General features: G+C 36.8%; 1 protein-coding gene across 1 annotated transcript in view; it reads right to left on the reverse strand.

The window, feature by feature from the left end:
• Window positions 1-520: 520 nt before the first annotated feature.
• The window catches only part of PLCL1 (phospholipase C like 1 (inactive)), a 357,455-nt gene continuing 335,095 nt past the window's right edge, over window positions 521-22,880 (reverse strand). Inside the window, exons 4-6 of the mRNA XM_044669063.1 lie at window positions 4,584-4,659; window positions 3,624-3,733; window positions 521-556 (exon numbers count right to left, since the gene is read on the reverse strand). Coding sequence (XP_044524998.1) covers window positions 521-556; window positions 3,624-3,733; window positions 4,584-4,659 — 222 coding nt within the window. The remainder of the gene's footprint in view (window positions 557-3,623; window positions 3,734-4,583; window positions 4,660-22,880) is intronic.

Consider the following 22,880-nt stretch of genomic DNA (forward strand, 5'->3'; position numbering starts at 1 on the left):
CTTTTCTACTACCCCTAAATAATGCTTTCCATCTCCCAATCATTTATTTATTTATGTTGTATATATGCATATCTATATTATTATTATTATCTTCTTTTTATATACATGTTTCCCTCAACTCCCTAAGTAGAATATAAACTCCTTGAGAGCAAGATGTATTTCATTGCTTTCTTTGTAGCCCCAGGGCTAGTATAGTACCTGGCACAAAGTAGATGTTTAATAAATGTTGCTGAATTGAGAGGTTCATACCTATATTGGTTACAGGGTGATGAATTTTCTGGAAACGGAAAATCTCCAAGAGCATCTTTTAAGTTATATAGGGGTAATAATTAAAGGGAGCACTCAGGCCATCAAAATCCCACATCTTGCAATTTCAGAATCAGCCTTAATAACATATAAGATTATATGGGAAAGGCTATCTTCTTTGTTCTTTCTTGTCTTTCTTTTTTCCTTATGAATCTATATGTATGAATAGAGCTATCATATTATTTTCAAAACATAACCTCATATAAACAATGACTCACAGCAATATAGCATCACTGGATGAATGCTGTTGCTAACAAAACAAAATAAAACAAAACATCAAAACAAAAACAAAGATAGACCATCGCTTTAGGGAGAAAGAGAGTCATTAAATGCACTGCACAATTTCTCAAAAGTATTCCAGCACACTCTCTTCCTCTCTTTCAATTGCTCACCCAAATCAGTCAGACAATATCACAATCTCTGAAGAATTAATGTTGGAAGTCACCCAAAAGGGTAATGGAGAAGAATATGGTAAATGCACTCATATAGCAGCACATTAATAATAAAGAATTCCATAGAAACGTCAAATTATATAAAAGATAAATTGATCATGTAACAAGATCAAAGTGTGACCAGCTCATAAATTCATTGGTACCATGGAATGTCAAGAATTATAGGGCAAAAAAAATTTCTTTAAGAGTTAAAGGGCATTTTGGGTGGAGCCCTTATTGAAAATTCACAAAGGACATAATCATGAGTCACAAAGTATGATAAGACATAGATAGATTGGAATCTGTACATTTGGAACAAATTCCCTCAACTAAGAAACCTCAGATTCTTCTTTCTGTATTTCACTGCCTTCTTGGAATGCTGGTGATATACTCTATTGTCCCTCCTGTTGAGGAAACTGAGCAAGTCTGGCAGATCATTTGAGCTCAGGAGTTCTGAGTTATGAGCAGGGTTAAAGCTGATTGGACATTTACACTAAGTCCAACACCAATATGGTGAGTCTCTGAGAGCAAAAGACCCCTTAGGATGCCTAAGGAGGGACAAACCAATCAAAGTTGGAAAAACAGCAGGTTAAAGCTTCTGTGGCAATTAATATTAGGAGCTAATTAATATTAGCCTGGGGTTGACTGTTGAACTTCTAGTCTGAGCAAGATTGGGAACAAAATTAAGATTGATATAGTAAAAACAAATATATCTGTTTTCTCTACTACTTCTCCAAATTAATTTCACTTGAACTCCATATCTTTCTTCAAATGTATTAATTTTGTTCTATCATTTTCAATAAAAGCAGACATGGGGAGTTAACTGAATATCTTAATATTTTAAACATTACAAATAAATACTTTTAAATAAAGTAAAATAGTGAATTTTTAAGCACCAAATAAATAAATAAATAAAAGCAGATGTAGCCATTGGAGGAAAAACTAGCTATTCAATGACTGTTATTTATAGTTACATTTAAATCCACAGAACGCAGCTCAGCCAGCACTGTCTCTTAAAACCCAGCAAAATTTAAATATATATGCATACATATATATGCCTCCAAACAGAAGACTTTTGCATATATTTGGGGGTCCATTAGCAAGGTTTTCACAGATCAAACTATAGCTCCTCTCACCAACATGGTACAAAATAATGAAACAAGCCATCTCGAGATCTCAAGTACTCCCTTTTGGGTACATATATTATATAAACATGCCAAAGCTAACAAGTATTTGAGTTTGCATGTGTAAATGTATGCATATGCATATTCAGTCAATGGTTTACTAATAATAACCCATAGTACGCTCAAGTTTTATTACTGTTTAGTCATTTTTCAGCTTTGTCTGATTCTTTGTGACCCCTTTTGAGGTTTTCTTGGCAAAGATTTTAGAGTGGTTTATCATTTCCTTCCCCAGATCATTTAACTGATGAGGAAACTGAGGCAAACAGGGTTAAGTGACTAGCCTAGGGCCACACAGCCAGTAAGTGTCTGAGACCAGATTTGAACTCAGAAAGAGTAGTCTTCTTGACTCCACGTCCTGCATTCAAGTTCTCAAGTTTATTACTGCCTAAATAATCTTTGATTTGGTAAATTACACAACCATAAAATTTTCAAACAACCCTCTAAGCTAACCTACCTCTTTTATAAAACACATGGCATTCAGGTTTTGCTTAAAGATATCCACAATAAGGAAACTCCTGCCTGATCCAACCCATGCCTGTTTAAGATAGCTCTAATTGTTAAGAAGGTTTTCCTGATACCAAGCCCAAGTTTTCTTTTTGTAACTTCTACCCGCCGCTTCCAGTTCTTCTCCCTGTGGCTGAACAGAAGTCTTAAGACCTAAAATTTAACACAAGATAGTGTCTGAAGACCACTATCATCTCCCCCCCCCCTCCTACTTTCTCTAGCCTTAGCATCCCCATCCTTTGACCAACTCTCATAAAGGATAGTGTTGATGACCTTCAGCATCCTAGTTGCCCTCTTTGAAAAGCCTCAATCTTTTCAATGTCCTTCTTAAAATATAGTACCTAGGGCTAAACAATATTTCAGAAGCAGTCTGCCCAGGGCTAAAAATATAAAGGTGGTAACTTCACTGTATACACTAAAATTAAACTACATCTGAAAATTATAATTATAATCATAACCAGCACTTATATAGTACCTTAAGGTTTACAAAGCACGTTACAAATCTTACTTCATTTTATCTTTACAACAGCCCTGATGGGTAAGTATTATTATCATCCCCTTTTTACAGAATAGAAAACTGAGGCTGAGAAATATTAAATGATCTGCCCATAATCACACAGCTAGTAAGTCACTGAGTCCAAATCAGAACTCCAGTCTTCCTGAAACTATACCACCTAGTCAGCCATAAAATAAGTAATTCATTAGAAAGGCAAACTAATTTCCTAAGTAATTCCCCCCACAAAAAAGTGTGTGAGGGGTGGAGGCAAGGGTAAATGATTATTGTAAAGACTGCATGCTCCTGGATATCTCAGTAAATGCTGTAGTCTGTCTTCTGCAAGTTATAGCAGCAGCCCTTAGTCATATTCTGCTCAAAAGCAAATATATGGAAACTTTATTGATTTCAATAGTGATCAACTAAAGTAAAAACACACCCATCCATCAGAAAATGGAATTTGGTGTCACGTGTCTGTAACTCTCTGTCTTATGTGCAAACTTAATTGCCCTATTATGGTAAAATGTTTATTGATTTCAATCTGCATGTTCCCATGCCTCCCACAGAGCATGAGCCAGGCAATATGCCCACAAATAGCTCTAAAGAACCTAAATCATCATCCACAGCTGAGAAGCCCTTGAGCATATTGTAAGACTTGGGTGCACAATGGGAAAGTCCAAAGGGGCAGCTGGGTTTTCTATTTACCTTCAGTACTGTAATGTTCCATGCAAAACTTTCAATTGCTTTGTTCAGTTTTCTTCCTTTCAAGCCTTCTTTTGCTCCAAGATTATGAAGTTCTTCATGAAATTCCATCCCTGTAGAAGTGGAAAGGAACAGATTTCATAAAATAAGGTACCATTCCATAATATTGAATAATATATGGATTGTGCAAAAAGTCTAATTTTTCCCTTCCCTCAAAAAAATCTCTAAACTCTTAACCCTTCCTTTTATTTTGTTCATTCTTGCCAATAGCTTATTGTTCAGAGTACACGTTGGCATGCATCAGGAAAAATTACCAGAGCAATAATGAAAGCCAGTGTGCTATGACTATTCAATCTCTAACCAGGGAATAAAACCAGTTATGGTCAGCCATTCCATAAGCATACAGCTTCCTGTCATTTATACTTCCGTGGCTTTGCTAATCTTATCAATGATGACACTCTCACCATAGCCCATTATAACCCATCCATACCTTTTTATCGTGGGTGAGCCTTCAGCAAATAACTGACTTGGAAGTAGAGCCCCTGGGGCCATTATAACAGCAAATCCCTAACTATTGGCTGCTATGAATGGGCCAATGAAGAATGCATGCCATGGGGCTACTCCTAGAGTGACCCTAAAGGGGCCTTCAGAAAGTTCCAACTGCTGTCCTTACAGGATGATCTTCAAAGTACTGAGACAAAGACTAGATTCCTCAAAATCTTAGATATCTCTGGAAAGCCCCACAGCCTCAGGAAAACCAATGGGACTGAGAATTCTGTGATCCTATGCAAAGACTTTAATTTAATCAAAGTGTACAAAGTAATCTAGACTAGGAATGAAATAAAAATGTACCTAGTTAGAGGTACCCCACTGAGCTCACAGCTTTGCATTGAAAGTACATGCTGAGTTCATGTTAGCATCACTATTATTCTACAAGACAGAAAGAGAAAATTAAGTAATCACCTGCTTTTTGACACTGAATAATCTTATCATGGATGGTGTCTGCCATTTCAATAAGTAGCTTGCTTTCTTGAATCATCTGTTGCAAAACAAAAATAAAAGAAATTATTGCTCAGGATCATTAAAATACACAAAATATATACATCAAACAATGAAAATAAATTGATTTAAGTATGTAATGTGTGTCCAATCCCCAGTGCACCACTTACTTCCTTATTTGCCTTGTATTTCACTGCCTGGTATTTATTTTGCATTTATTTATTCCAGTGGTTCCCAAACTTTTTTGGCCTACCACCCCCTTTCCAGAAAAAATATCACTTAGCCCCCTGGAAATTAATTTTTTTAAATTTTAATAGCAATTAATAGAGAAGATAAATGCACCTGTGGCCATCACTGCTTCCCTGGATCGCTGCAGCACCCACCAGGGGGTGGTGGCACCCACTTTGGAAATCACTGATTTATTCTATACATGCTAATATTTGTCAATTTTTTCCTCCACCTGTAAGCTTTTTTTCTCTGAATCCTTAGTGATTAGCAAAGTACTCAGCACATAATATAATCAATGGTTGATTATCAGATATGGTGGGTTGGAGCCAGCTCTAATCTCTAACTGTTAAATTTTTACCATGAACATTTAGACATTCCAAAAGAGGGATCAATTTGTTGTTTGGTTGTATAAGCTTAAGAAAGAGTTAATAATGCAGACTAAACTTAGAAGTGTGTGTGTGTGTGTGTGTGTGTGTGTGTGTATGCATTCTTTTGAGAAGCTAGTTGTCAAAGATTTACCAGCACGCCCCTGTATTGCTTTATAACTATTGCTTGAGCTCAGCTGGAGGGCTGGGGAAGGTTCAGGGTGTAAAGTCATCACTGGATGGGAGACTTGGTAACTGTAGGCTAATAATAAACACAATAACAACAATAATAAATAATTGGCATTTATGTAGCTCTTTACAAAGGTCTATACATTCATCTTTTCATTTGAGCCTCAGAGCCCCACTGATGGATAGCACAGTTGTGCAGTTAACGGGAGATCTGCGCCGTTTTAATGATCCAGAAGGAAGATTTCATGGAGCAGGTAGAATTTAAACTGGACCTTAAAGAACACAAATAGGATTTGGAAAAGGAAGGGGTTTATTTTGGGGGTTTTGTTGTTGTTTTTGTTTTATTTTTAATGAAGAGGGAACAGTATGAAAAAGACCAGAAAAGGAACAAGGATGCCACATAAAGATGATAATGAAGAAACTGGTCTGGTTGGAGTTCAAGAATAGTGGGAGAAGACATAGGATAGATGATATACAAACTGTGAAACTTCATGAAAACCAGCCACTTAGGAGGCACAGTAGATCGAACGATGGTCTTGGGGTCAGGAGCCTTAAGTTCAAATTGAGTCTCAGAAACTTTCTATAATATGGAAATGGGTTTGAGTGATTATATTATATATACATAAATATAAATTATAAACAAAAATTATACCCATGTAAATTATAAACAAAAAATCATATATACATATATCCAGGAAGGGAGAAGAATAAGGGCAGAAAGAAAACATGAATCATGTAACCATTTTGTAAAAATGTAAAAAAAATTTTAAAAAGAAACTTTCTAGTTGTGTGATCTTGGACAAACCACTTAAGCCTGTTTCCCACTAGGGAAGGAAAAGGCAGATAATTCGAGTATCTCTGCTCAGAAAATGCGTGGACTGAAGAGTTGGATATAACTGAAACAACTGAACTACAGAGATATTTAGACTTTATTCTGAGGGTCAGTGAGGAGCTTAGAGGATAAAACTGGCATTAAGACAGCAGTGTAAGGATTACAATGATTTTAGTTGTTTTTTAAGAGTAAAACAAACATCACCAGAAATTGTTGGTCTTCCCTCAGGAAACTGTAAGAGGTGGGATCAAAGGCACAAGTGATTGGGTTAGGATTAACATTCTTTCTAAATCAGAGCAAATCTCCTGGCCCACAGAAATTAAATTCCAGAATAACTAAAAGTAAATAATTAAAGAAAAATCTCCGAAAGATGAGATCATTGAATGACTGTTAATAATCTCTTAAGTAATGCTAATTAAAAGTAGGAGATTGGCACAAATCTCTCAGACTTCAGCTTCAAGAACTTTAGAAACCTTGGTCTTTTAAAGCAAGTTTTCTCAACAATTGCAAAAGCCATTAACTTTTAGTTTGGGTGCAATTTAGCTGCTCCTTTGAAATAAGTTGCCCCAGTCTGCCTTTTTTCTGGATCACAGTTAATGTTTTAGAACTCCAGGAAAACCTGTTTCTTAACTTTTGAGGAGACAGTGTCATGTTTCAGGTATCCAGGCCAAATTTAAGCCCAGGGTTTTGGTTCCTATTGGATCCTGAGATATCCTCATAATTTCCTCTATCTTTCATAATCATTTCAGATCCTACTGTGCTGTCAGTTCTCCATATGAAATAAAGCAATATTTTGTACAATGCCAAAAAATAATAATAATAATTTCTAGGCAATCATGAGTGAGGGAGAGAAATACCAGAACTGATGGCAATATTTAAGGAGATTGGGAACATAAATTCTTTGACTTAATGCAGACTGTAACTATAAACTTGGCACCACTATGAAACATTAAATCAGAAGGTTCTGAACACTTTAAAAATGAATGGTGATTAATAGAAGATAACATCACTAAGAATATTATACTAAACTGATTTCATTTCCTTTTTCATTAGGTTATTAGACTCATTGATCCTAAAAATACTCTAGACCTAATAAACTAATATACTTATATATATAAAAATATATATATATATAATATATATATATAAAAGATATTTGAAAAAGTCCATAATATTTACTCCCAGAGAGTTATATCTTTAGAACCAGCAATACTATTGCTGGGACTATTTCCCAAGAGGATAAGGGGAAAAGGAAAAGAACCTGTATGTTCCAAAATATTTATTGCATCTCTCTTTGTGCTAGCAAAGAACTGGAAATCGAGATGTCCATCATCTGGGGGATGGCTAAACAAATTGTGGCATTTGATTGTGATGGAATACTACTGTACCATAAGAAACAATGAACAGATTAATTTTTAAAACTTGAAANAGTGAACTCAGGGATTTTTCATTTGATTTAACTTGTTTTTTGGACTGACTTAACTGTCAAAACCATTTGCTTATAAGAGACATGTAGACATATATATATATATATATATATATATATATATATATGCCTAATGAGCCTCGTTATTGGTAATTAATAAGCATTAATTGATATACTCCTAATAAAATGATAAGGTCTAGAGCTGTTGTTCATTCAAGACACCGTAGAGCCTCCTAGAGGAGAGCCACGTTCATGCAGAGGAGTTGAGTCTACGGTCCCCTTGGGTGGTCAGACCACTTTTGTTCAGCTCCGGGTGATACAGAAAAGCCAAGAGGATGAAGAATGCCTATTGTCCAAACTATGATAATGAGTTGGAAAGACAATCCCTAGCACTTGTGCATCATTACATTTGTTTTGCAAAGGCTGAAAATGGACAATGTGCTGGCTAGAGAATTGCCCAGGCTGAAGAGAAGGGACTAGATTGCCTTTGGGAAAATGGCGTAGCTATTTCAGTGACAAACTTTTCCCTTGAAAATCAAAGAACCATATTTTTACACCATTATTCTCCTGGTAATGTTTATAGCTGTGCGTCATGGAATGCTATAGTCACCAAAGAATTTTAGTTGAGATCACCTAGAGGGCAATATATAGTGGGCAGGAGCAGAATATAACACACAACAAATAGGAAATTGCTCCTAAAAAAGTGATGCAAATTATGTCCTCGGATATACTAGAAGTAGCTAGTGGCACAGAGGATAGAGTTCTGGGTCTGGAGTTAGGAAGACTTGAGTTCAAATCTTATTTTATATACTTACTAGCTGTGTGGCCCCGTGCAAGTCATTTAACCTTTGCTTGCCTTTGTTTCCTCGACTATAAAATGGGGGTAGTAATAGCACCTACCTCCAAGGCTTAAGGAAAGCCATGTCCATAGTTTACAGTTTTCTATAAACTATAAACAAGGGTTATTGTGAGGATCAAATGAGATAATATTTACAAAGCATCTAGCACAGTGCCTGGTATATTAAGTACATAATAAATGCTTCTTTCTTTCTTGACAAATTCTAGTGTTCTATCTACAATTCTACTTAGAATAGCCTCTACAAGTGCCTAATTTAAAGGCCAAGCTAGGGGGCAGCTGGGTAGCTCAGTGGATTGAGAGTCAGGCCTAGAGACGGGAGGTCCTGGGTTCAAATCTGGCCTCAGACACTTCCCAGCCCTGTGACCCTGGGCAAGTCACTTGACCCCCGTTGCCTAGCCCTTACTGCTCTTCTGCCTTGGAGCCAATATGCAGTAAGATGGAAGATAAGGGTTTTAAAAAAATAAAGGCAGATCTAGCTTCTTACTTGCTCATTATTTTCTACATTTGAACTCGGTATTATAATTTATTTCATGGGCTTCTTGTTTAGATTTAATAATATTTTCAAAAAATGTTTTATGATCTGCTGTGGCAAATTTTTTAAGTATTTATTTTGAAAAAGGTTTGTAGCTGACATGTTTTGATGAAACATGTGTAGGGGAAATATTCCTGCTCAAAGAATGTTCCAAAGTCCCAACCACATGCCAAATTAATAACATATTGTAGATTTTCAGAATCACTGCATGTAAAGCTGGATGAAGCAAATATTAAACCCTGCCATCTAATTCTAGAGACGAGGAAACTGAGGTCTAGAGAGGCAAAAGTATATATATACATATATATATAATAGTGCTCTTATTTTTTTAATGTTGAAAAATGTTTTTAAACCTAAAAGCCGTGTATTGACTTGAATTATGTGACTTGCCTTAGGATAGCATAGCCAGTTAGTGGCTGAGGTATGTATAGATCCTCAGTCTTCAGAACCCCAAGCTCAATATTCTATTGCATACCATAATGCAACTTCCCTTTCAGTTGAATGTTAGTTCCCTGAGGGCAAGGACTGTCTTATTTTTCTGTTTGTTTCTACAGAACCTAACACACTATCTGGAATATAGTGGACAATTAATAAAAGTTTTTTGTTTTATTGACTGATCCTTTGCCTTTCCATGGACCCACAAGAAAACTGTAGACTACGAATATGACCATGAAGTTAGTATTCCTTAAAAAATATCCTTTTTGGCACCTAAGGTAAGAAGCCATATACAGAAGTTTGTTCAATCATTTCACTCGAGTCTGATTCCTTCTGACTCCATTTGGGATTTTCTTGGAAATATACTGGAGTAAGTTTACCTTTTCCTTTTCCAGATCATGCCTCCATATGGGGAAACGGAGGCAAACAGGATTAACTTGCCCAGGGTCACACAGTAAGTGTCTGAGGTCAGATCTGAACTAAGGAAAAGGAGTCTTCCTGACCCCAGATCTGGCACTCTCCACTGAGCCACCTAGCTGCCCTTCATAGAAATAGAAATGAGGTAAATTTTGATTTGATACGAGGGAATACTTTCTAAAAGTTAGATCTGTCCAGTGAGGGGCAGAATGGGTGGCCTAAGGACAAAGTAGGATCTATCTCAAAGGGGGATTACAAATTGAGACTGGATGACCCCTTCCCCAGCATGCTAAAGTGAGGGTTCCTTTCACGTACGGGTTAAATAAGATGGCTACTGAGATACCTTCCAACTCAAAAATTCTGTGATTCTTTGCAGGGGAAGCTTGAAACATCACCCAGTACATCTCTCTCTATTTGGACACAACCATAACTAAACCATTTCTGCTAAATGCAAATCTGTTCCCTTTTAAAAAGTAATTCTATAACTTATTTTGGAAAGAGTTCATAGCTTCATGTCAAGCCAGTTTCCTTTTGGGTTGCCCTTAGGGATCATGAATATATAGTTATTAATGTCCTTCCTGTATATGATAAACACAATCTTCAGTCAAATTTCTCCTCTTGGAGATAAAATTTGCCATGTCTTTAGCTCTATGAGGGACAAGAATTAAAAATTAAAGAATTCTTCAATTTGCATTCAGGTTCTCTGTTCTCATACCTCTGAGAGTTCTCTACATCATCTGAAATTGGGTAAAATATTTGGATACAAGTTTCAGCAATGTTGCATATAGTGGGAGAATGATTTTCCATGTCCATATTGTTATGCTTATCTTTTGGAATCCAAATATCTTTATTATTTTTATATTATTTTTGTATGAAAATCATATTTTTGTATGACTATACTTCTCTCTAGAGACAGCTGTTACTCAGTGGTCAGAGCAGTGGCCCAAACAGGAAGACCTGAATTCAAATCCAGCCTCAGATATTTCCTAGCTATGTGACTTTGGGCAAGTTACTTCACCTTTGTATGCCTAAAGAGTCAGTGAGGTGGTTCAGTGGATAAAGTATTGGTCCTGGAGCCAGAAGATGTGAATTCAAATCCAGCCCGACATTCCTAGCTAGCTGTGTAACTCTGGGCACGTCACTTAACCTCTGATTGCCTGACAAAAGGATCCACTGTAGAAAGAAATGGCAAACCACTCTAGTATCTTTGCCAAGAAAAAGCCGGATAGCAATGGTTGATGGGGTCACAAAGAATCAGATATAACTGAATAATAGTAACACACTTCTAATACCTATAATTTTTAGCAACAACTTTATATAGTAGCTAATTCCACATTTCATTTTTGCACAAAAGCTAGCTTGGGATAATAAGAGAAGATGGTTGTGTGACCTTGGTCATCACTTTACCCCTCAGTGTCTCTGGCAACTCTAAGAACATACACTACAAAGAAGGTGTTGGTCCTCACTGATAAAGGGACTTCTTCACTTGCAGCTCCCTACACACACACACACACACACACACACAAAATTGCAGGTTTGGTCAAGATATATAGATCAATAGACAGAAATTGACACAGGTATTTAGGAGGGTGTGTGTATGTGTGTGTGTGTGTGTGTGTGTGTGTCTGTGTCTGTGTGTCTATGTGTGTGTACACACACTCATGTGCTAAGGAGTGAGTGTGTCCTTTGCATAAATATAGAGATGGGTCAAATCTAAACTCTGAATCTTTCTTTAAAGCCTAATAGTTATCTACGCAACTGCATGTTAAGTGGGAATTGTTTTGTTGTTAAAATTCCTACAGATTTTGATTTAATTTATTCCTGACCATTTGTCTAATTTACTAATGTTCTTTTGAATTTTAATCTCATCTCCCGATTTTTCCCTGAATTTATCTGCTTCTTACTCTTCACCCTTTCCTGGAATAATGACATAGTCAATAGAGAGGCTTAAGCTATAAAGGCACATAATATGGCATGTCTTCCATCATGCTGGTCCTTTGTTCAATAACTTTCCATAGCTCCCATTTTTGGGTCAGATGTTAAGAAAGAATCTGTCGCCTGAACTCCAGCTTATTTGTTTGACTTTATTTAAAACTGCTCATCAACATATACCTTCCACCTCCACAACTGGCAAAATAATCACTATCTCAAAAAAATAGAAAATGATTATTTCAGTCTCCATGACTGGTCTCTTTCTCCTGGAATGACTTTTTTTTAAACCCTTACCTTCCATCTTAGAATCAATACTGGGTAATGGCTAGGCAATGGGGGTCAAGTGACCTGCCCAGGGTTATACAGCTAGGAAGTATGTGAGGTCAGATTTGAACCCAGGACCTCTTGTCTCTGGGCCTGACTCTCAATCTACTGAGCCACCCAGCTGCCCCCTGGAATGACTTTTTTTTTATAGCCTCTGATTATCCAGTTTATTCATTCTATTAAAAGCACTTTAATATTCCTACCTATTCCAAACAAAATCTTTCCTGGTCACTCCAGAGTCATTCTCAGAGAGTCTCAGAAATGAAAAAGACCTTAGCTGTTATCTAGTTATCCAATACCTGAACAGAAACCCCCTCTACAACCTCACTGACTCCTGAGCAGTCCAGTCTGCCTTGGCTTGACAACCTCTTGTGATGAGGAAATCTCTGCCTACCAAGGCAGCCCATTCCATTCCTAGCAAGAAATTTTTTTCTTTTATTTTGGCCCCAAACCTTCCTCAATGAAACTTACACTCATTGTTTCTAGTTGTAGTTTCTGAGCCCAAGCAAGACCAGCCTAATTTCTCTTCCACATGACAGTTCAGCAAATGATTGAATATGGCAATTATTCCCTTTCCTCCCCACCTTCCATCATAAGCTTTCTTTTATCCAGGCTAAGCACCCCCAATTCTTTCAGGTCCCATCATCATGCCTTCTGGATGTACTCCAGTTTATCAAGATCATTCACTAAAATGTGACAACCAGACTGACCTGACCATAGATACTCCAGATATGGTTTGTCCAGAGCTGAATTCAATAGAACTACCACTTTCCTCATTCTGAAAAGTGTGCTTCTATTAAGGCAAACAAAACTTGCATTTGGTTTTGTATTGTTTCATTATTTCATGCCATTAGCTCATGTTTAGTTTTCAGTACATGAAAAACACCCAGGTTTCTTCACATGAACAAGATCACCATGCTTCTCTCTGCTATAAGAAAAGTATAGCATTTTACATTATTCCAACAAAGTTTCATCTTAATTCAACCTCTCAACTTTAAATGCCAAGAACACTTAGGATCTTGATTATGATGTCAAATACATTAGCTATTAATCCCCACTTCCTGTCATCCAGAATTTAATAAGCATACCATCTAGGGCTTCATCCAAAATAATGATAAAAAAGGTTAAACAGAAAAGTATTAAGAAGAAAACCTCACCAAAGACCTTTTCCCCAGGTAGACATTAATTCATTCTTCACAATCTTTAGGTCTGGCCATTTGACCAGATAGAAGACCAGATAGAAGAAGGAACAATGTTCCATGAACCAATGTGAGTATTCTTAGATGTGATTTTAGTTATTTTTATCCTTGTTAGAACTCATGGGCTAAGTAAGACTATAGCTCTGTAATTATTACAGAAATAAAAAGGGAAATATTATTCAATAAAACATTTTTTGCATAACACATAGCAAAAAATACCTAACATATGTAATGATTTAAAGTGTGTAAAGTATTTTATACGTATTATATCACCCATATGGAATACAGAATACAGACAGGTCAATCTTTATCTTATTCCATATTTTATTCTTTTGAATACAAAGCATGACAGGTACAAAAAAAGCATTAAATAGATACGTGTCATGAACCAGAGGAAACTTCCTTTGATTATTGCTTCAGGGTATATCACACTGAATTTCTATTTGTTTTGATGAGAATATTTTATTGTAACTCTAATTTTCTCATGAACTAAAGCCAAGTTGCTACATGGAATCATCCTGCTTACTTGTTTCATATCTCTTAGGTACCCAATGTTCAAGTAATACTGGCATCCTATAGAAAATTTTGCCAACTCTGAAGAATGTTTCATCTGCTCCATTACACAGTGTCAAATAGATTTTGTCAAGAGTCATCTGGTAAGGGTTAGAGGAAGTAGAGATGAGTAGTGGTGATTGGTGACTCCCCGCTGAAGGGTAATAAGACAGCTATTTGTTGCCTTGACAATAGCAATCGAGAGTTCTGCTCTCTAACCAAGGCACGCATCCAGAAAACCTCCCCAGAGGGGAACATGTGGGATCAAAGAAATGACAGGACCACTGGTCAGGGTAGTAAGGACCATGTTAATGGACACCAGACAGTAGACGGAGCTATTTTCTCTACCAAGGAAAATCATCTTTTTAGACGGGAAGGGATAGAACCAAAATGGTTTAAAAAGGAATTGAATTCTAAAACAAGTGGAGAGATGGTAAGAAAATATCAATATGCCCTTGATGAGCTCAAGTCACTAGGACCAGATAAAATACATATCAGAGCATTAAAAGAAATGACAGGTCTCATTACCGATCCACAGAATATCATAGAGAATAAGGAGTGCCAAAGAACTGAAGAAAGACAAATATCCTTATTTTCAAAAGAGGAAAGAAATGAGGAACTAGATTTTGACTACTTCTTGGAAAGATTATATTAAAAAATGGTTTTTGAACATTTAAAAGGAAAGTATGATAAAAAAGAGTCATCAAATACCACCATAAAATAGAGAAAATCAGACTAATTACATATCCTTTTCTAATAGGTTTATTAAAAAAGAAGAGGAAGGAAATGCAATGGCTATAATTGGCAAGAATTATAGCAAAGATTTGACAAAGTCTTCCATGTTGTTGTTATGTACAAAATAGTGCAAAATGCTAAAAGATAGGACAGTTTAGAAGTATTTTAATGACCAGAGCAAAAGAATAACTCAATTCTAATTTTGAAGGAGGAATCTTTAGTGTGGTATTCTAGGGACTGGTGCTTACTTTTGCTCCTAGAACATAATAGGTACTTAAGAAATATTTATTTCCTATTTAATTTTTATCAATAACTTAGACAAACTACACACGGTGTGTTTCTCAGATTGATTGATTACATTAACATGATCACCCACACATGCTTGGATGCTACCTGGCCTACTGCTGGCAAGCTGTCAAGGGAAATGCCCAGGCAGTTGGGTTTTGTTTTGGGTCATCTCAATCCCCTTTTCAATTCTTTTTCACTGTCAATATTATTTGGAGAAGAAAGTTTGGAATCATGTCATGGGGAAGAGCTTGAAACAGAATTTCTTCTCTTGGTACACAGGCCCTATTCAGGAGAAAATTAAGTACATGTTTGGACAACTGTGTTGTCTTATTTATTTTTCATGTTTATCTAAACATCTGTTGTGTGCTTTGCATGCTGTCTTCTTTCTAAAGAAGGGTAGCCTCCTGCAATCTAACTAGCTCTTTTATTAATTAGTGCTATGCCATTTGTTGTTTTGGACTATTTAAAAAAACTATTGGCCACATAGCCTCCACCAATAAAACATCTATAAAAGGGGGGAAAATGAATAGGGCAATGGGAGGAAGAGAATTTAACACAGTGGTTACTAGTCAGAAGGCCACAAAAGATACCAGAAGCCCAGCATGTTGGGCCAAATCAAATAAGATGAAATGTAACCAGGATATATAGTCTCAAAATCAGGTTCAAGAAATTGATTTCATAATTATAAGCCAGGAGATATATACCCAGACAATTCATCTGAAAAAGATTTGTGAATTTTCATATCCTGAAATCTCAAGTGAATCAAAAGTGTGACATAACAGCCAATAAAGCTAATCGATCAATTAAAAAACATATATTAATCATTTATTATGTGCAAAGCACTGTGCCAAATGCTCGGATTACAAAGCCATATAAAGTCAGAGCTTTAAGGTGCTTGCATTCCACTGAGGAAAGAACAGGTAAATAATGAGATATAAGCAAGATGTATTTAGAATAGATGGGAGATAACCTCAGAGGAGACAACACAAGCACCTGGAAGGATGAAGGAAGCCCTCCTGAGCTAAGACTTGAAGGAAGGAACGGAAACCAAGAGGCAAAGTGTGAGAAGGGAAAATATGGCATGCAGATGAATGATGAAATGAGGAACATCCAAGGGGTCAGTGTAGCTTGTATTAAGAAACATATAGTGGAACAGCTACGTGACTCAGTGGTTAGGGTTTGGGGTCTGGAGTCAAGAAGACTCGTCTTCCTGAGTTCAAATCTGGCTTCAGACACTTACTAGCTGTGTGACCTTGGCAAGTCACTTAATCCTGTTTGGCCTAAAAAAAAAGATGCTTAATGTTCAAAACAAGGAAAATTCACCCCATTCTTAGCAGGTCAAACCACAACTGGAGTATTATAGTTCAAAGGAACATATTTCAGGAATGTAAGCTAGAAAGTATGCCAAAGAAGATGATCAACTAAAAGAACTGGAGAGATTTAGACTGGCAAAGGGAAAACCAAAAAGGATTCGATGCCTCTTCTTAGAATATTTTAAGAGGTATCACATGAAAGAAGAATTACACTTTTTCTGCTTTACCTCAGGGGAAAAAATAGGAGCAACAAATACACAGAAGTAGATTTAGGCTGGAAAGCTAGGTGGCATAGGGGATAAGAATTATAGGCCTGGAATTGGGAGGTTCTGAGTTCAAGTCCAGGCCCAGACACTAGCTGTGTGATCCTAGGCAAGTCCCTTCACCATTTTTATCTCAGTTTCCTCATCTGTACAATGAGCTGGAGAAGGAAATGGTAAACCACTCCAGTATCTGTGCCAAGAAAATCCCAAATGTGGACATGAAGAGATTGACATAACTGTAATGGCTGAACAAAAAAAAATAACAGGCTCAATGTGAAGAAAAATATTAGCAATTAAACAATCATTCTAAAGCATAATGGGCAAGCTCTGGAAGTAGTGGGTTTTCCCTCACTGAAAGTCCTCAAGTCAAGGCTCCATGTTGCCCTGCTGGAATTCTAGCCTCTAAGAATCTGTCCAACGCTCCTATTCTGGGACCCAGGAGTCTTTGGATTGTGATACTTTGTAAAGTGGTGTATGTCAGTGAACTATTGTTTTATTTGTAGGGCTTTTTTTTTTACTTGCCTCATTGTTATCCTATGAGTCAACTATTTTGTGTGTGATTTATACTAATATGAAATACCAAGGAAACCTCTCATTTCTGAGTGAGAAAAGATTGTTTTATTAAGTTGTCTGGAATTTAAACTTTTTTTTATGAAGCATACTTACACCCTTAGAAAACTAAATTTTCTTGCTTTGAAAAACTATATTTTTTGTCCACCCTTATGATTACATTGATGTGGGGAATTCAGGATGAGGAAACTCCCTCTATCAATGTAGATCAACAGCTTTATAGCCCTGCTTCCCTGGAGTAGTAATAGTATAATCAATTTGTCCAGGGTCATACAGGCAACATATATCAAAATTGACACTTCAGCATAGGTTGGCCCCCCACCAGCACTGCCTCTCTTTCTCATCTCTGACTCTTAGTATCACTTGGGACACCATAATCTCTCTTAAACTATGGAATAACACCAAACACATGAAAAATAATTTACTTCTGCCTGGAAATTGTTGGTTGACAGGAAAATATAATACACAGTAACAGCAAAATTGTATGATGAATAACTGAGTGACTTAGCTATTCTTGGCAATACAATGATCCAAGATAATCCCAAAGGACTTGTGATAAAAAAATCCTATTGACCTCCAGCAAAAGAACTAATGGCATCTGAATACAGACCAAAGCATACTATTTTGTACTTTGTTCATTTTTTCATTTGTATTTTCTCCCACAAAATGACTAATATGGAAAAATGTTTTATATGATTGCACATGTTTAACCTATATCCAGACTACTTATTAACTCAGGAAGGAGGGAAAGGAAAGAGGAATGGAAAGAATTCAAAACTTAAAATTTTGAAAAACAAATGTTAAAAATGTTTTTTACATGTAATTTGGGGGATAAATTATTTTTTTTAAAAGAAAGGAAAAATCCTTGGTTGCATAGGCCATATTGAACATCATGGTGGTTCCATTGTGAAAAATATTAGATACTGGGTTCCGGGTTAAGATGGCAGCAGAGTAAGAAGCAGCTCTTAACTTCTCCTGACCAAAACACACAAAACTCCTCAAGGGGACATAAAAACAAGTCCAGACGAACGGAGGAACCCCACAACAGGGCACAGCATGGAAGGTACGTGGAATTGGGGCATTTCCATGCTATAAAGGGGTGAAACAGCTCTCACTAAATCGCGGGCTGAGCAACCACCCCACCCCCACCCCCTCCACACACAACACCTAAAGCGCCGAAGCCAGCTTAAAAGAAATAGAGCAAGTTTGGGGCACTCATCGAGTCATTGGCAGCTCCAGGGCCTGTTCCTGAGAGCAGCAAGATTTAGGACCCCAAAAAGCTAAAGAACGCACACAAACTCTGAGAGTAGGAGCAGAACGTGGGCTCAGAGAACAGACGCGGGTGGAGGCGTGGGTAGAGGCAGACACAGCCACAAGCTAAAGCTCTGAAACCCTGAGTGGGGAACCAGTACAGACAGGTATACGACTGTGGAAGCAGCGCCCTGAGACTTGTAAAGAAACCTCCAGCAGAGCATCAAGCAAGGGGGTCCACCAGGGGGCTTGATCTTGGAAAAAACCAGAACTCAGACCTCAGGAGCCAAAAGACTGCGGACAGACCCTGAGCGCGAGGATAAACCTGAGAAGCTGCTGGGCTAACGATGGCTACCCAGTCTCAGAAAGTTCAGAAGAGAAAGATTAACAACAAGAAAAAGAAGTCTTTAACACTCAACAACTTTTACACAGAGAAAATCCAGACAACCAAGCAAACAGAGGAGGAGAACAAACAAGCATCCGGACCCTCCTCAAATAAGGAAAACTCCTCACAAGCTATGGAAGAGTTCAAAACTGAGATTTTGAGGAAAATGGAAGAGATCTGGCAAGAAAATAACAGTTTAAAAGGTAGAGTCTTGCAATTGGAAAGTGAGGCTCAGAAACCAAATGAACTGATACGCAAATTGAACACCAGAAATGACCAGATTGAAAAGGAATACCAGAAGATTATGGCCGAAAAAGAGAAGATTATAGCCAAAAACCAGAAGATTACAGCCGAAAACCAAAAGATCATAGCCAAAAACCGAAAGATTAGAGCCGAAAACCAATCCCTAAAGGCTAGAATTGAGCAATTAGAAGCTAATGATCTCTCAAGACAACAAGAACAAATAAAACAAAGTCAAAAGACTGAAAAAATAGAAGGAAACATGAAATATCTCAATGAGAGAGTGACAGACCAAGAAAACCGGTCTAGAAGAGACAATTTGAGAATAATTGGTCTTCCAGAAAAACTAGAAATTAATAGAAACCTGGACTCCATACTAACAGAAATTATTCAGCAAAATTGCCCTGAAATCCTAAAACAAGAGGGCAATATAGACATTGAAAGGATTCATAGAACACCTGCGACATTCGACCCAGATGAGAAAATGCCCAGAAACATAATAGCCAAATTCAAGAGTTTCCAAGCAAAAGAAAAAATCTTACAAGAAGCCAGAAAGAGACAATTCAAATATCAAGGAACACCAATCAGGATCACACAGGATCTGGCAGCCTCCACGCTAAAAGATCGCAAGGCTTGGAATACGATATTCTGAAAGGCAAAAGAGTTGGGCCTGCAACCACGGATCAACTACCCATCAAAATTGACTATATATTTCCAGGGGAAAGTATGGGCATTCAACAAAATTGAAGAATTCCAGGTATTTGCACAGAAAAGACCAGGGCTAAATGGAAAGTTTGATATCCAACCACAAAAATCGAGAGAAACATGAAAAGGTAAATAAGATACAGAGGGGAAAGAAAGAAAACTTATAATTTTTAAATTTTCCTTTTTAAGGGCCTCAGTGAGATCTAATTATCTGTATTCCTATGTAGAGAAATGTTATGTATAATTCTCTGTAGTGAACTATATTCACTATTATAATATTCACTATTATAGTAATAAGAAGAATAATTCACAGGGTGAGAGTGGAACACTAAATAATCTAAGATGACATGGGGGATGGGAAAGAGGGGGTGAATAGCAGGGGACACCAAGAGAAACTTGAGTGAATAAGAAAAATAGGATATTCTATTACCCACAAAGAGGGCATGGGAAGGAGAGGGGACAAATACTATTATAAGAAGGAGAAAAAGAGAGCATTAAGAGGTAATAATCAAACCTTACTCTCAGAGTAATCAACCCAGAGAGGGAAGAGTAGCTATACTATCCATTGGGACATAAAACTCTTATCTAACCCTTCTGAGAAAGTTAGAAGGGATAAACCAAGGGGAGCAGGAGAGTGGGGAGGTCAAAAAAAAGGGAGGGGAGAAGAAGGGGGAGGGAATTCATAAGGCCTTTAAAAACAAAAAGAGGGGAAAAATAAGGGAGGGGGTAGAAAGGGAAGTTAATCAAGGGAGGGGATAAGGGATAACAGCTCAATAGCAAATCACTGGTTTAAAAGGAAATAATATAAGAAAAAGGGGGTAAGAATAGGGGAGGATGTCAGCAAATGCACAACTGATGATTATAACTCTGAATGTGAATGGGATGAACTCGCTCATAAAACGGAAGCAAATAGCAGAGTGGATTAGAAACCAAAATCCTACCATATGTTGTCTACAAGAAACACATATGAGGCGGGTGGACATACACAAGTTTAAGGTTCAGGGCTTGAGCAAAATCTTCTGGGTGTCAAATGAGAAAAAGAAGGGAGGAGTGGCTATTATGATTTCTGACACAGCCAAAGTAAAAATAGATATGATTTAAAAAGACAGGGAAGGTCATTACATCCTGATTAAAGGCAGTATAAACAATGAGGAAATAACACTGCTCAATATGTATGCACCAAGTGGCATAGCACCCAAATTCATAAAGGAGAAACTGGCAGAGCTCAAGAAGGAAATAGATAGTAAAACCATACTAGTGGGAGGTCTAAATATTCCTCTGTCAGATCTAGATAAATCAAACCGAAAAATAAATAAGAAAGAGGTAAGAAGGGGGCAGCTGGGTAGCTCAGTGGAGTGAGAGTCAGGCCTAGAGACAAGAGGTCCTAGGTTCAAACCCGGCCTCAGCCACTTCCCAGCTGTGTGACCCTGGGCAAGTCACTTGACCCCCATTGCCCACCCTTACCAATCTTCTACCTATGAGACAATACACCGAAGTATAAGGGTTAAAAAAAAAACTCTAAAAAAGAAAAAAAAAAAGAAAGAGGTAAGAGAGGTGAATGAAGTCCTAGAAAAATTAGATTTAATTGATATGTGGAGAAAAATAAATAGGGACAAAAAGGAATACACCTTCTTTTCAGCTGCACATAGTACATTCACATTCACAAAGATTGACCATGTTATAGGGCATAGAATCATTGCAAACAAATGCAAAAGAGCAGAAATAATAAATGTAACCTTCTCAGATCATAATGTAATAAAAATAATAATTAGTAAGGGCACCTGGACAGGAAAATCAAAAACTAATTGGAAATTAAATAATATGATTCTCCAAAACCAGCTAGTCAAAGAAGGAATCATAGAAACAATCAACAATTTCACTGAAGAAAATGACAATGATGACACATCCTACCAAACTCTGTGGGATGCAGCCAAGGCAGTACTCAGGGGGAAAATTATATCCTTAAGTGCATATATTAACAAATTAAGGAGGGCAGAGCTCAATGAATTGGGCATGCAACTCAAAAAATTAGAAAGCAAGCAAATTAAAAACCCCCAGATGAAAACGAAATTAGAAATACTAAAAACCAAGGGAGAAATTAATAAAATCGAAAGTAAAAGAACTATTGAATTAATAAATAAGACTAGAACCTGGTACTTTGAAAAAAACAGATAAAATAGACAAAGTACTGGTCAATCTAATAAAAAAAAGGAAAGAAGAAAACCAAATTGATAGTAACAAAGATGAAAAGGGAGACCTCACCTCTAATGAAGGGGAAATAAAGGCAATCATTAAAAACTATTTTGCCCAATTATATGGCAATAAATATAACAATTTAGGAGATATGGATGATTATTTACAAAAATATAAACTGCCTAGATTAACAGCAGAAGAAATAGAATACCTAAATAATCCCATATCAGAAAAAGAAATTGAACAAGCCATCAAAGAACTCCCTAAGAAAAAATCGCCAGGGCCTGATGGATTCACAAGTGAATTCTATCAGACATTCAAAGAACAACTAATCCCAATACTATACAAATTATTTAATAAGATAAGCAAAGAAGGAGTCCTACCAAATTCCTTTTATGACACAAATATGGTACTGATTCCAAAGCCAGGGAGATCAAAAACAGAGAAAGAAAACTACAGACCAATCTCCCTAATGAACATAGATACAAAAATCTTAAATAGAATACTAGCAAAGAGACTCCAGCAAGTAATTAAGAAGATCATCCACCATGATCAGGTGGGATTTATACCAGGAATGCAAGGTTGGTTCAACATTAGGAAAACCATCCACATAATTGACCATATCAACAGTCTAACAAACAAAAATCACATGATTATCTCAATAGATGTTGAAAAAGCCTTTGATAAAATACAGCATCCATTCCTATTGAAAACACTGAAAAGTATAGGAATAGAAGGACCTTTCCTAAAAATAATAAACAGTATATACCTAAAACCATCAACAAGCATCATATGCAATGGGGATAAATTAGAAGCCTTCCCAATAAGATCAGGAGTAAAACAAGGATGCCCATTATCACCTCTATTATTCAACATAGTACTAGAAACACTAGCAGTTGCAATTAGAGAAGAAAAAGAAATTGAAGTTATCAAAATAGGCAAGGAGGAGACTAAGTTATCACTCTTTGCAGATGATATGATGGTCTACTTAAAAAATCCTAGAGAATCAACTAAGAAGCTTGTAGAAA

Source organism: Gracilinanus agilis, chromosome 3, assembly GCF_016433145.1.
Source record: "Gracilinanus agilis isolate LMUSP501 chromosome 3, AgileGrace, whole genome shotgun sequence".
NCBI classification, from domain to species: Eukaryota; Metazoa; Chordata; class Mammalia; order Didelphimorphia; family Didelphidae; genus Gracilinanus; species Gracilinanus agilis.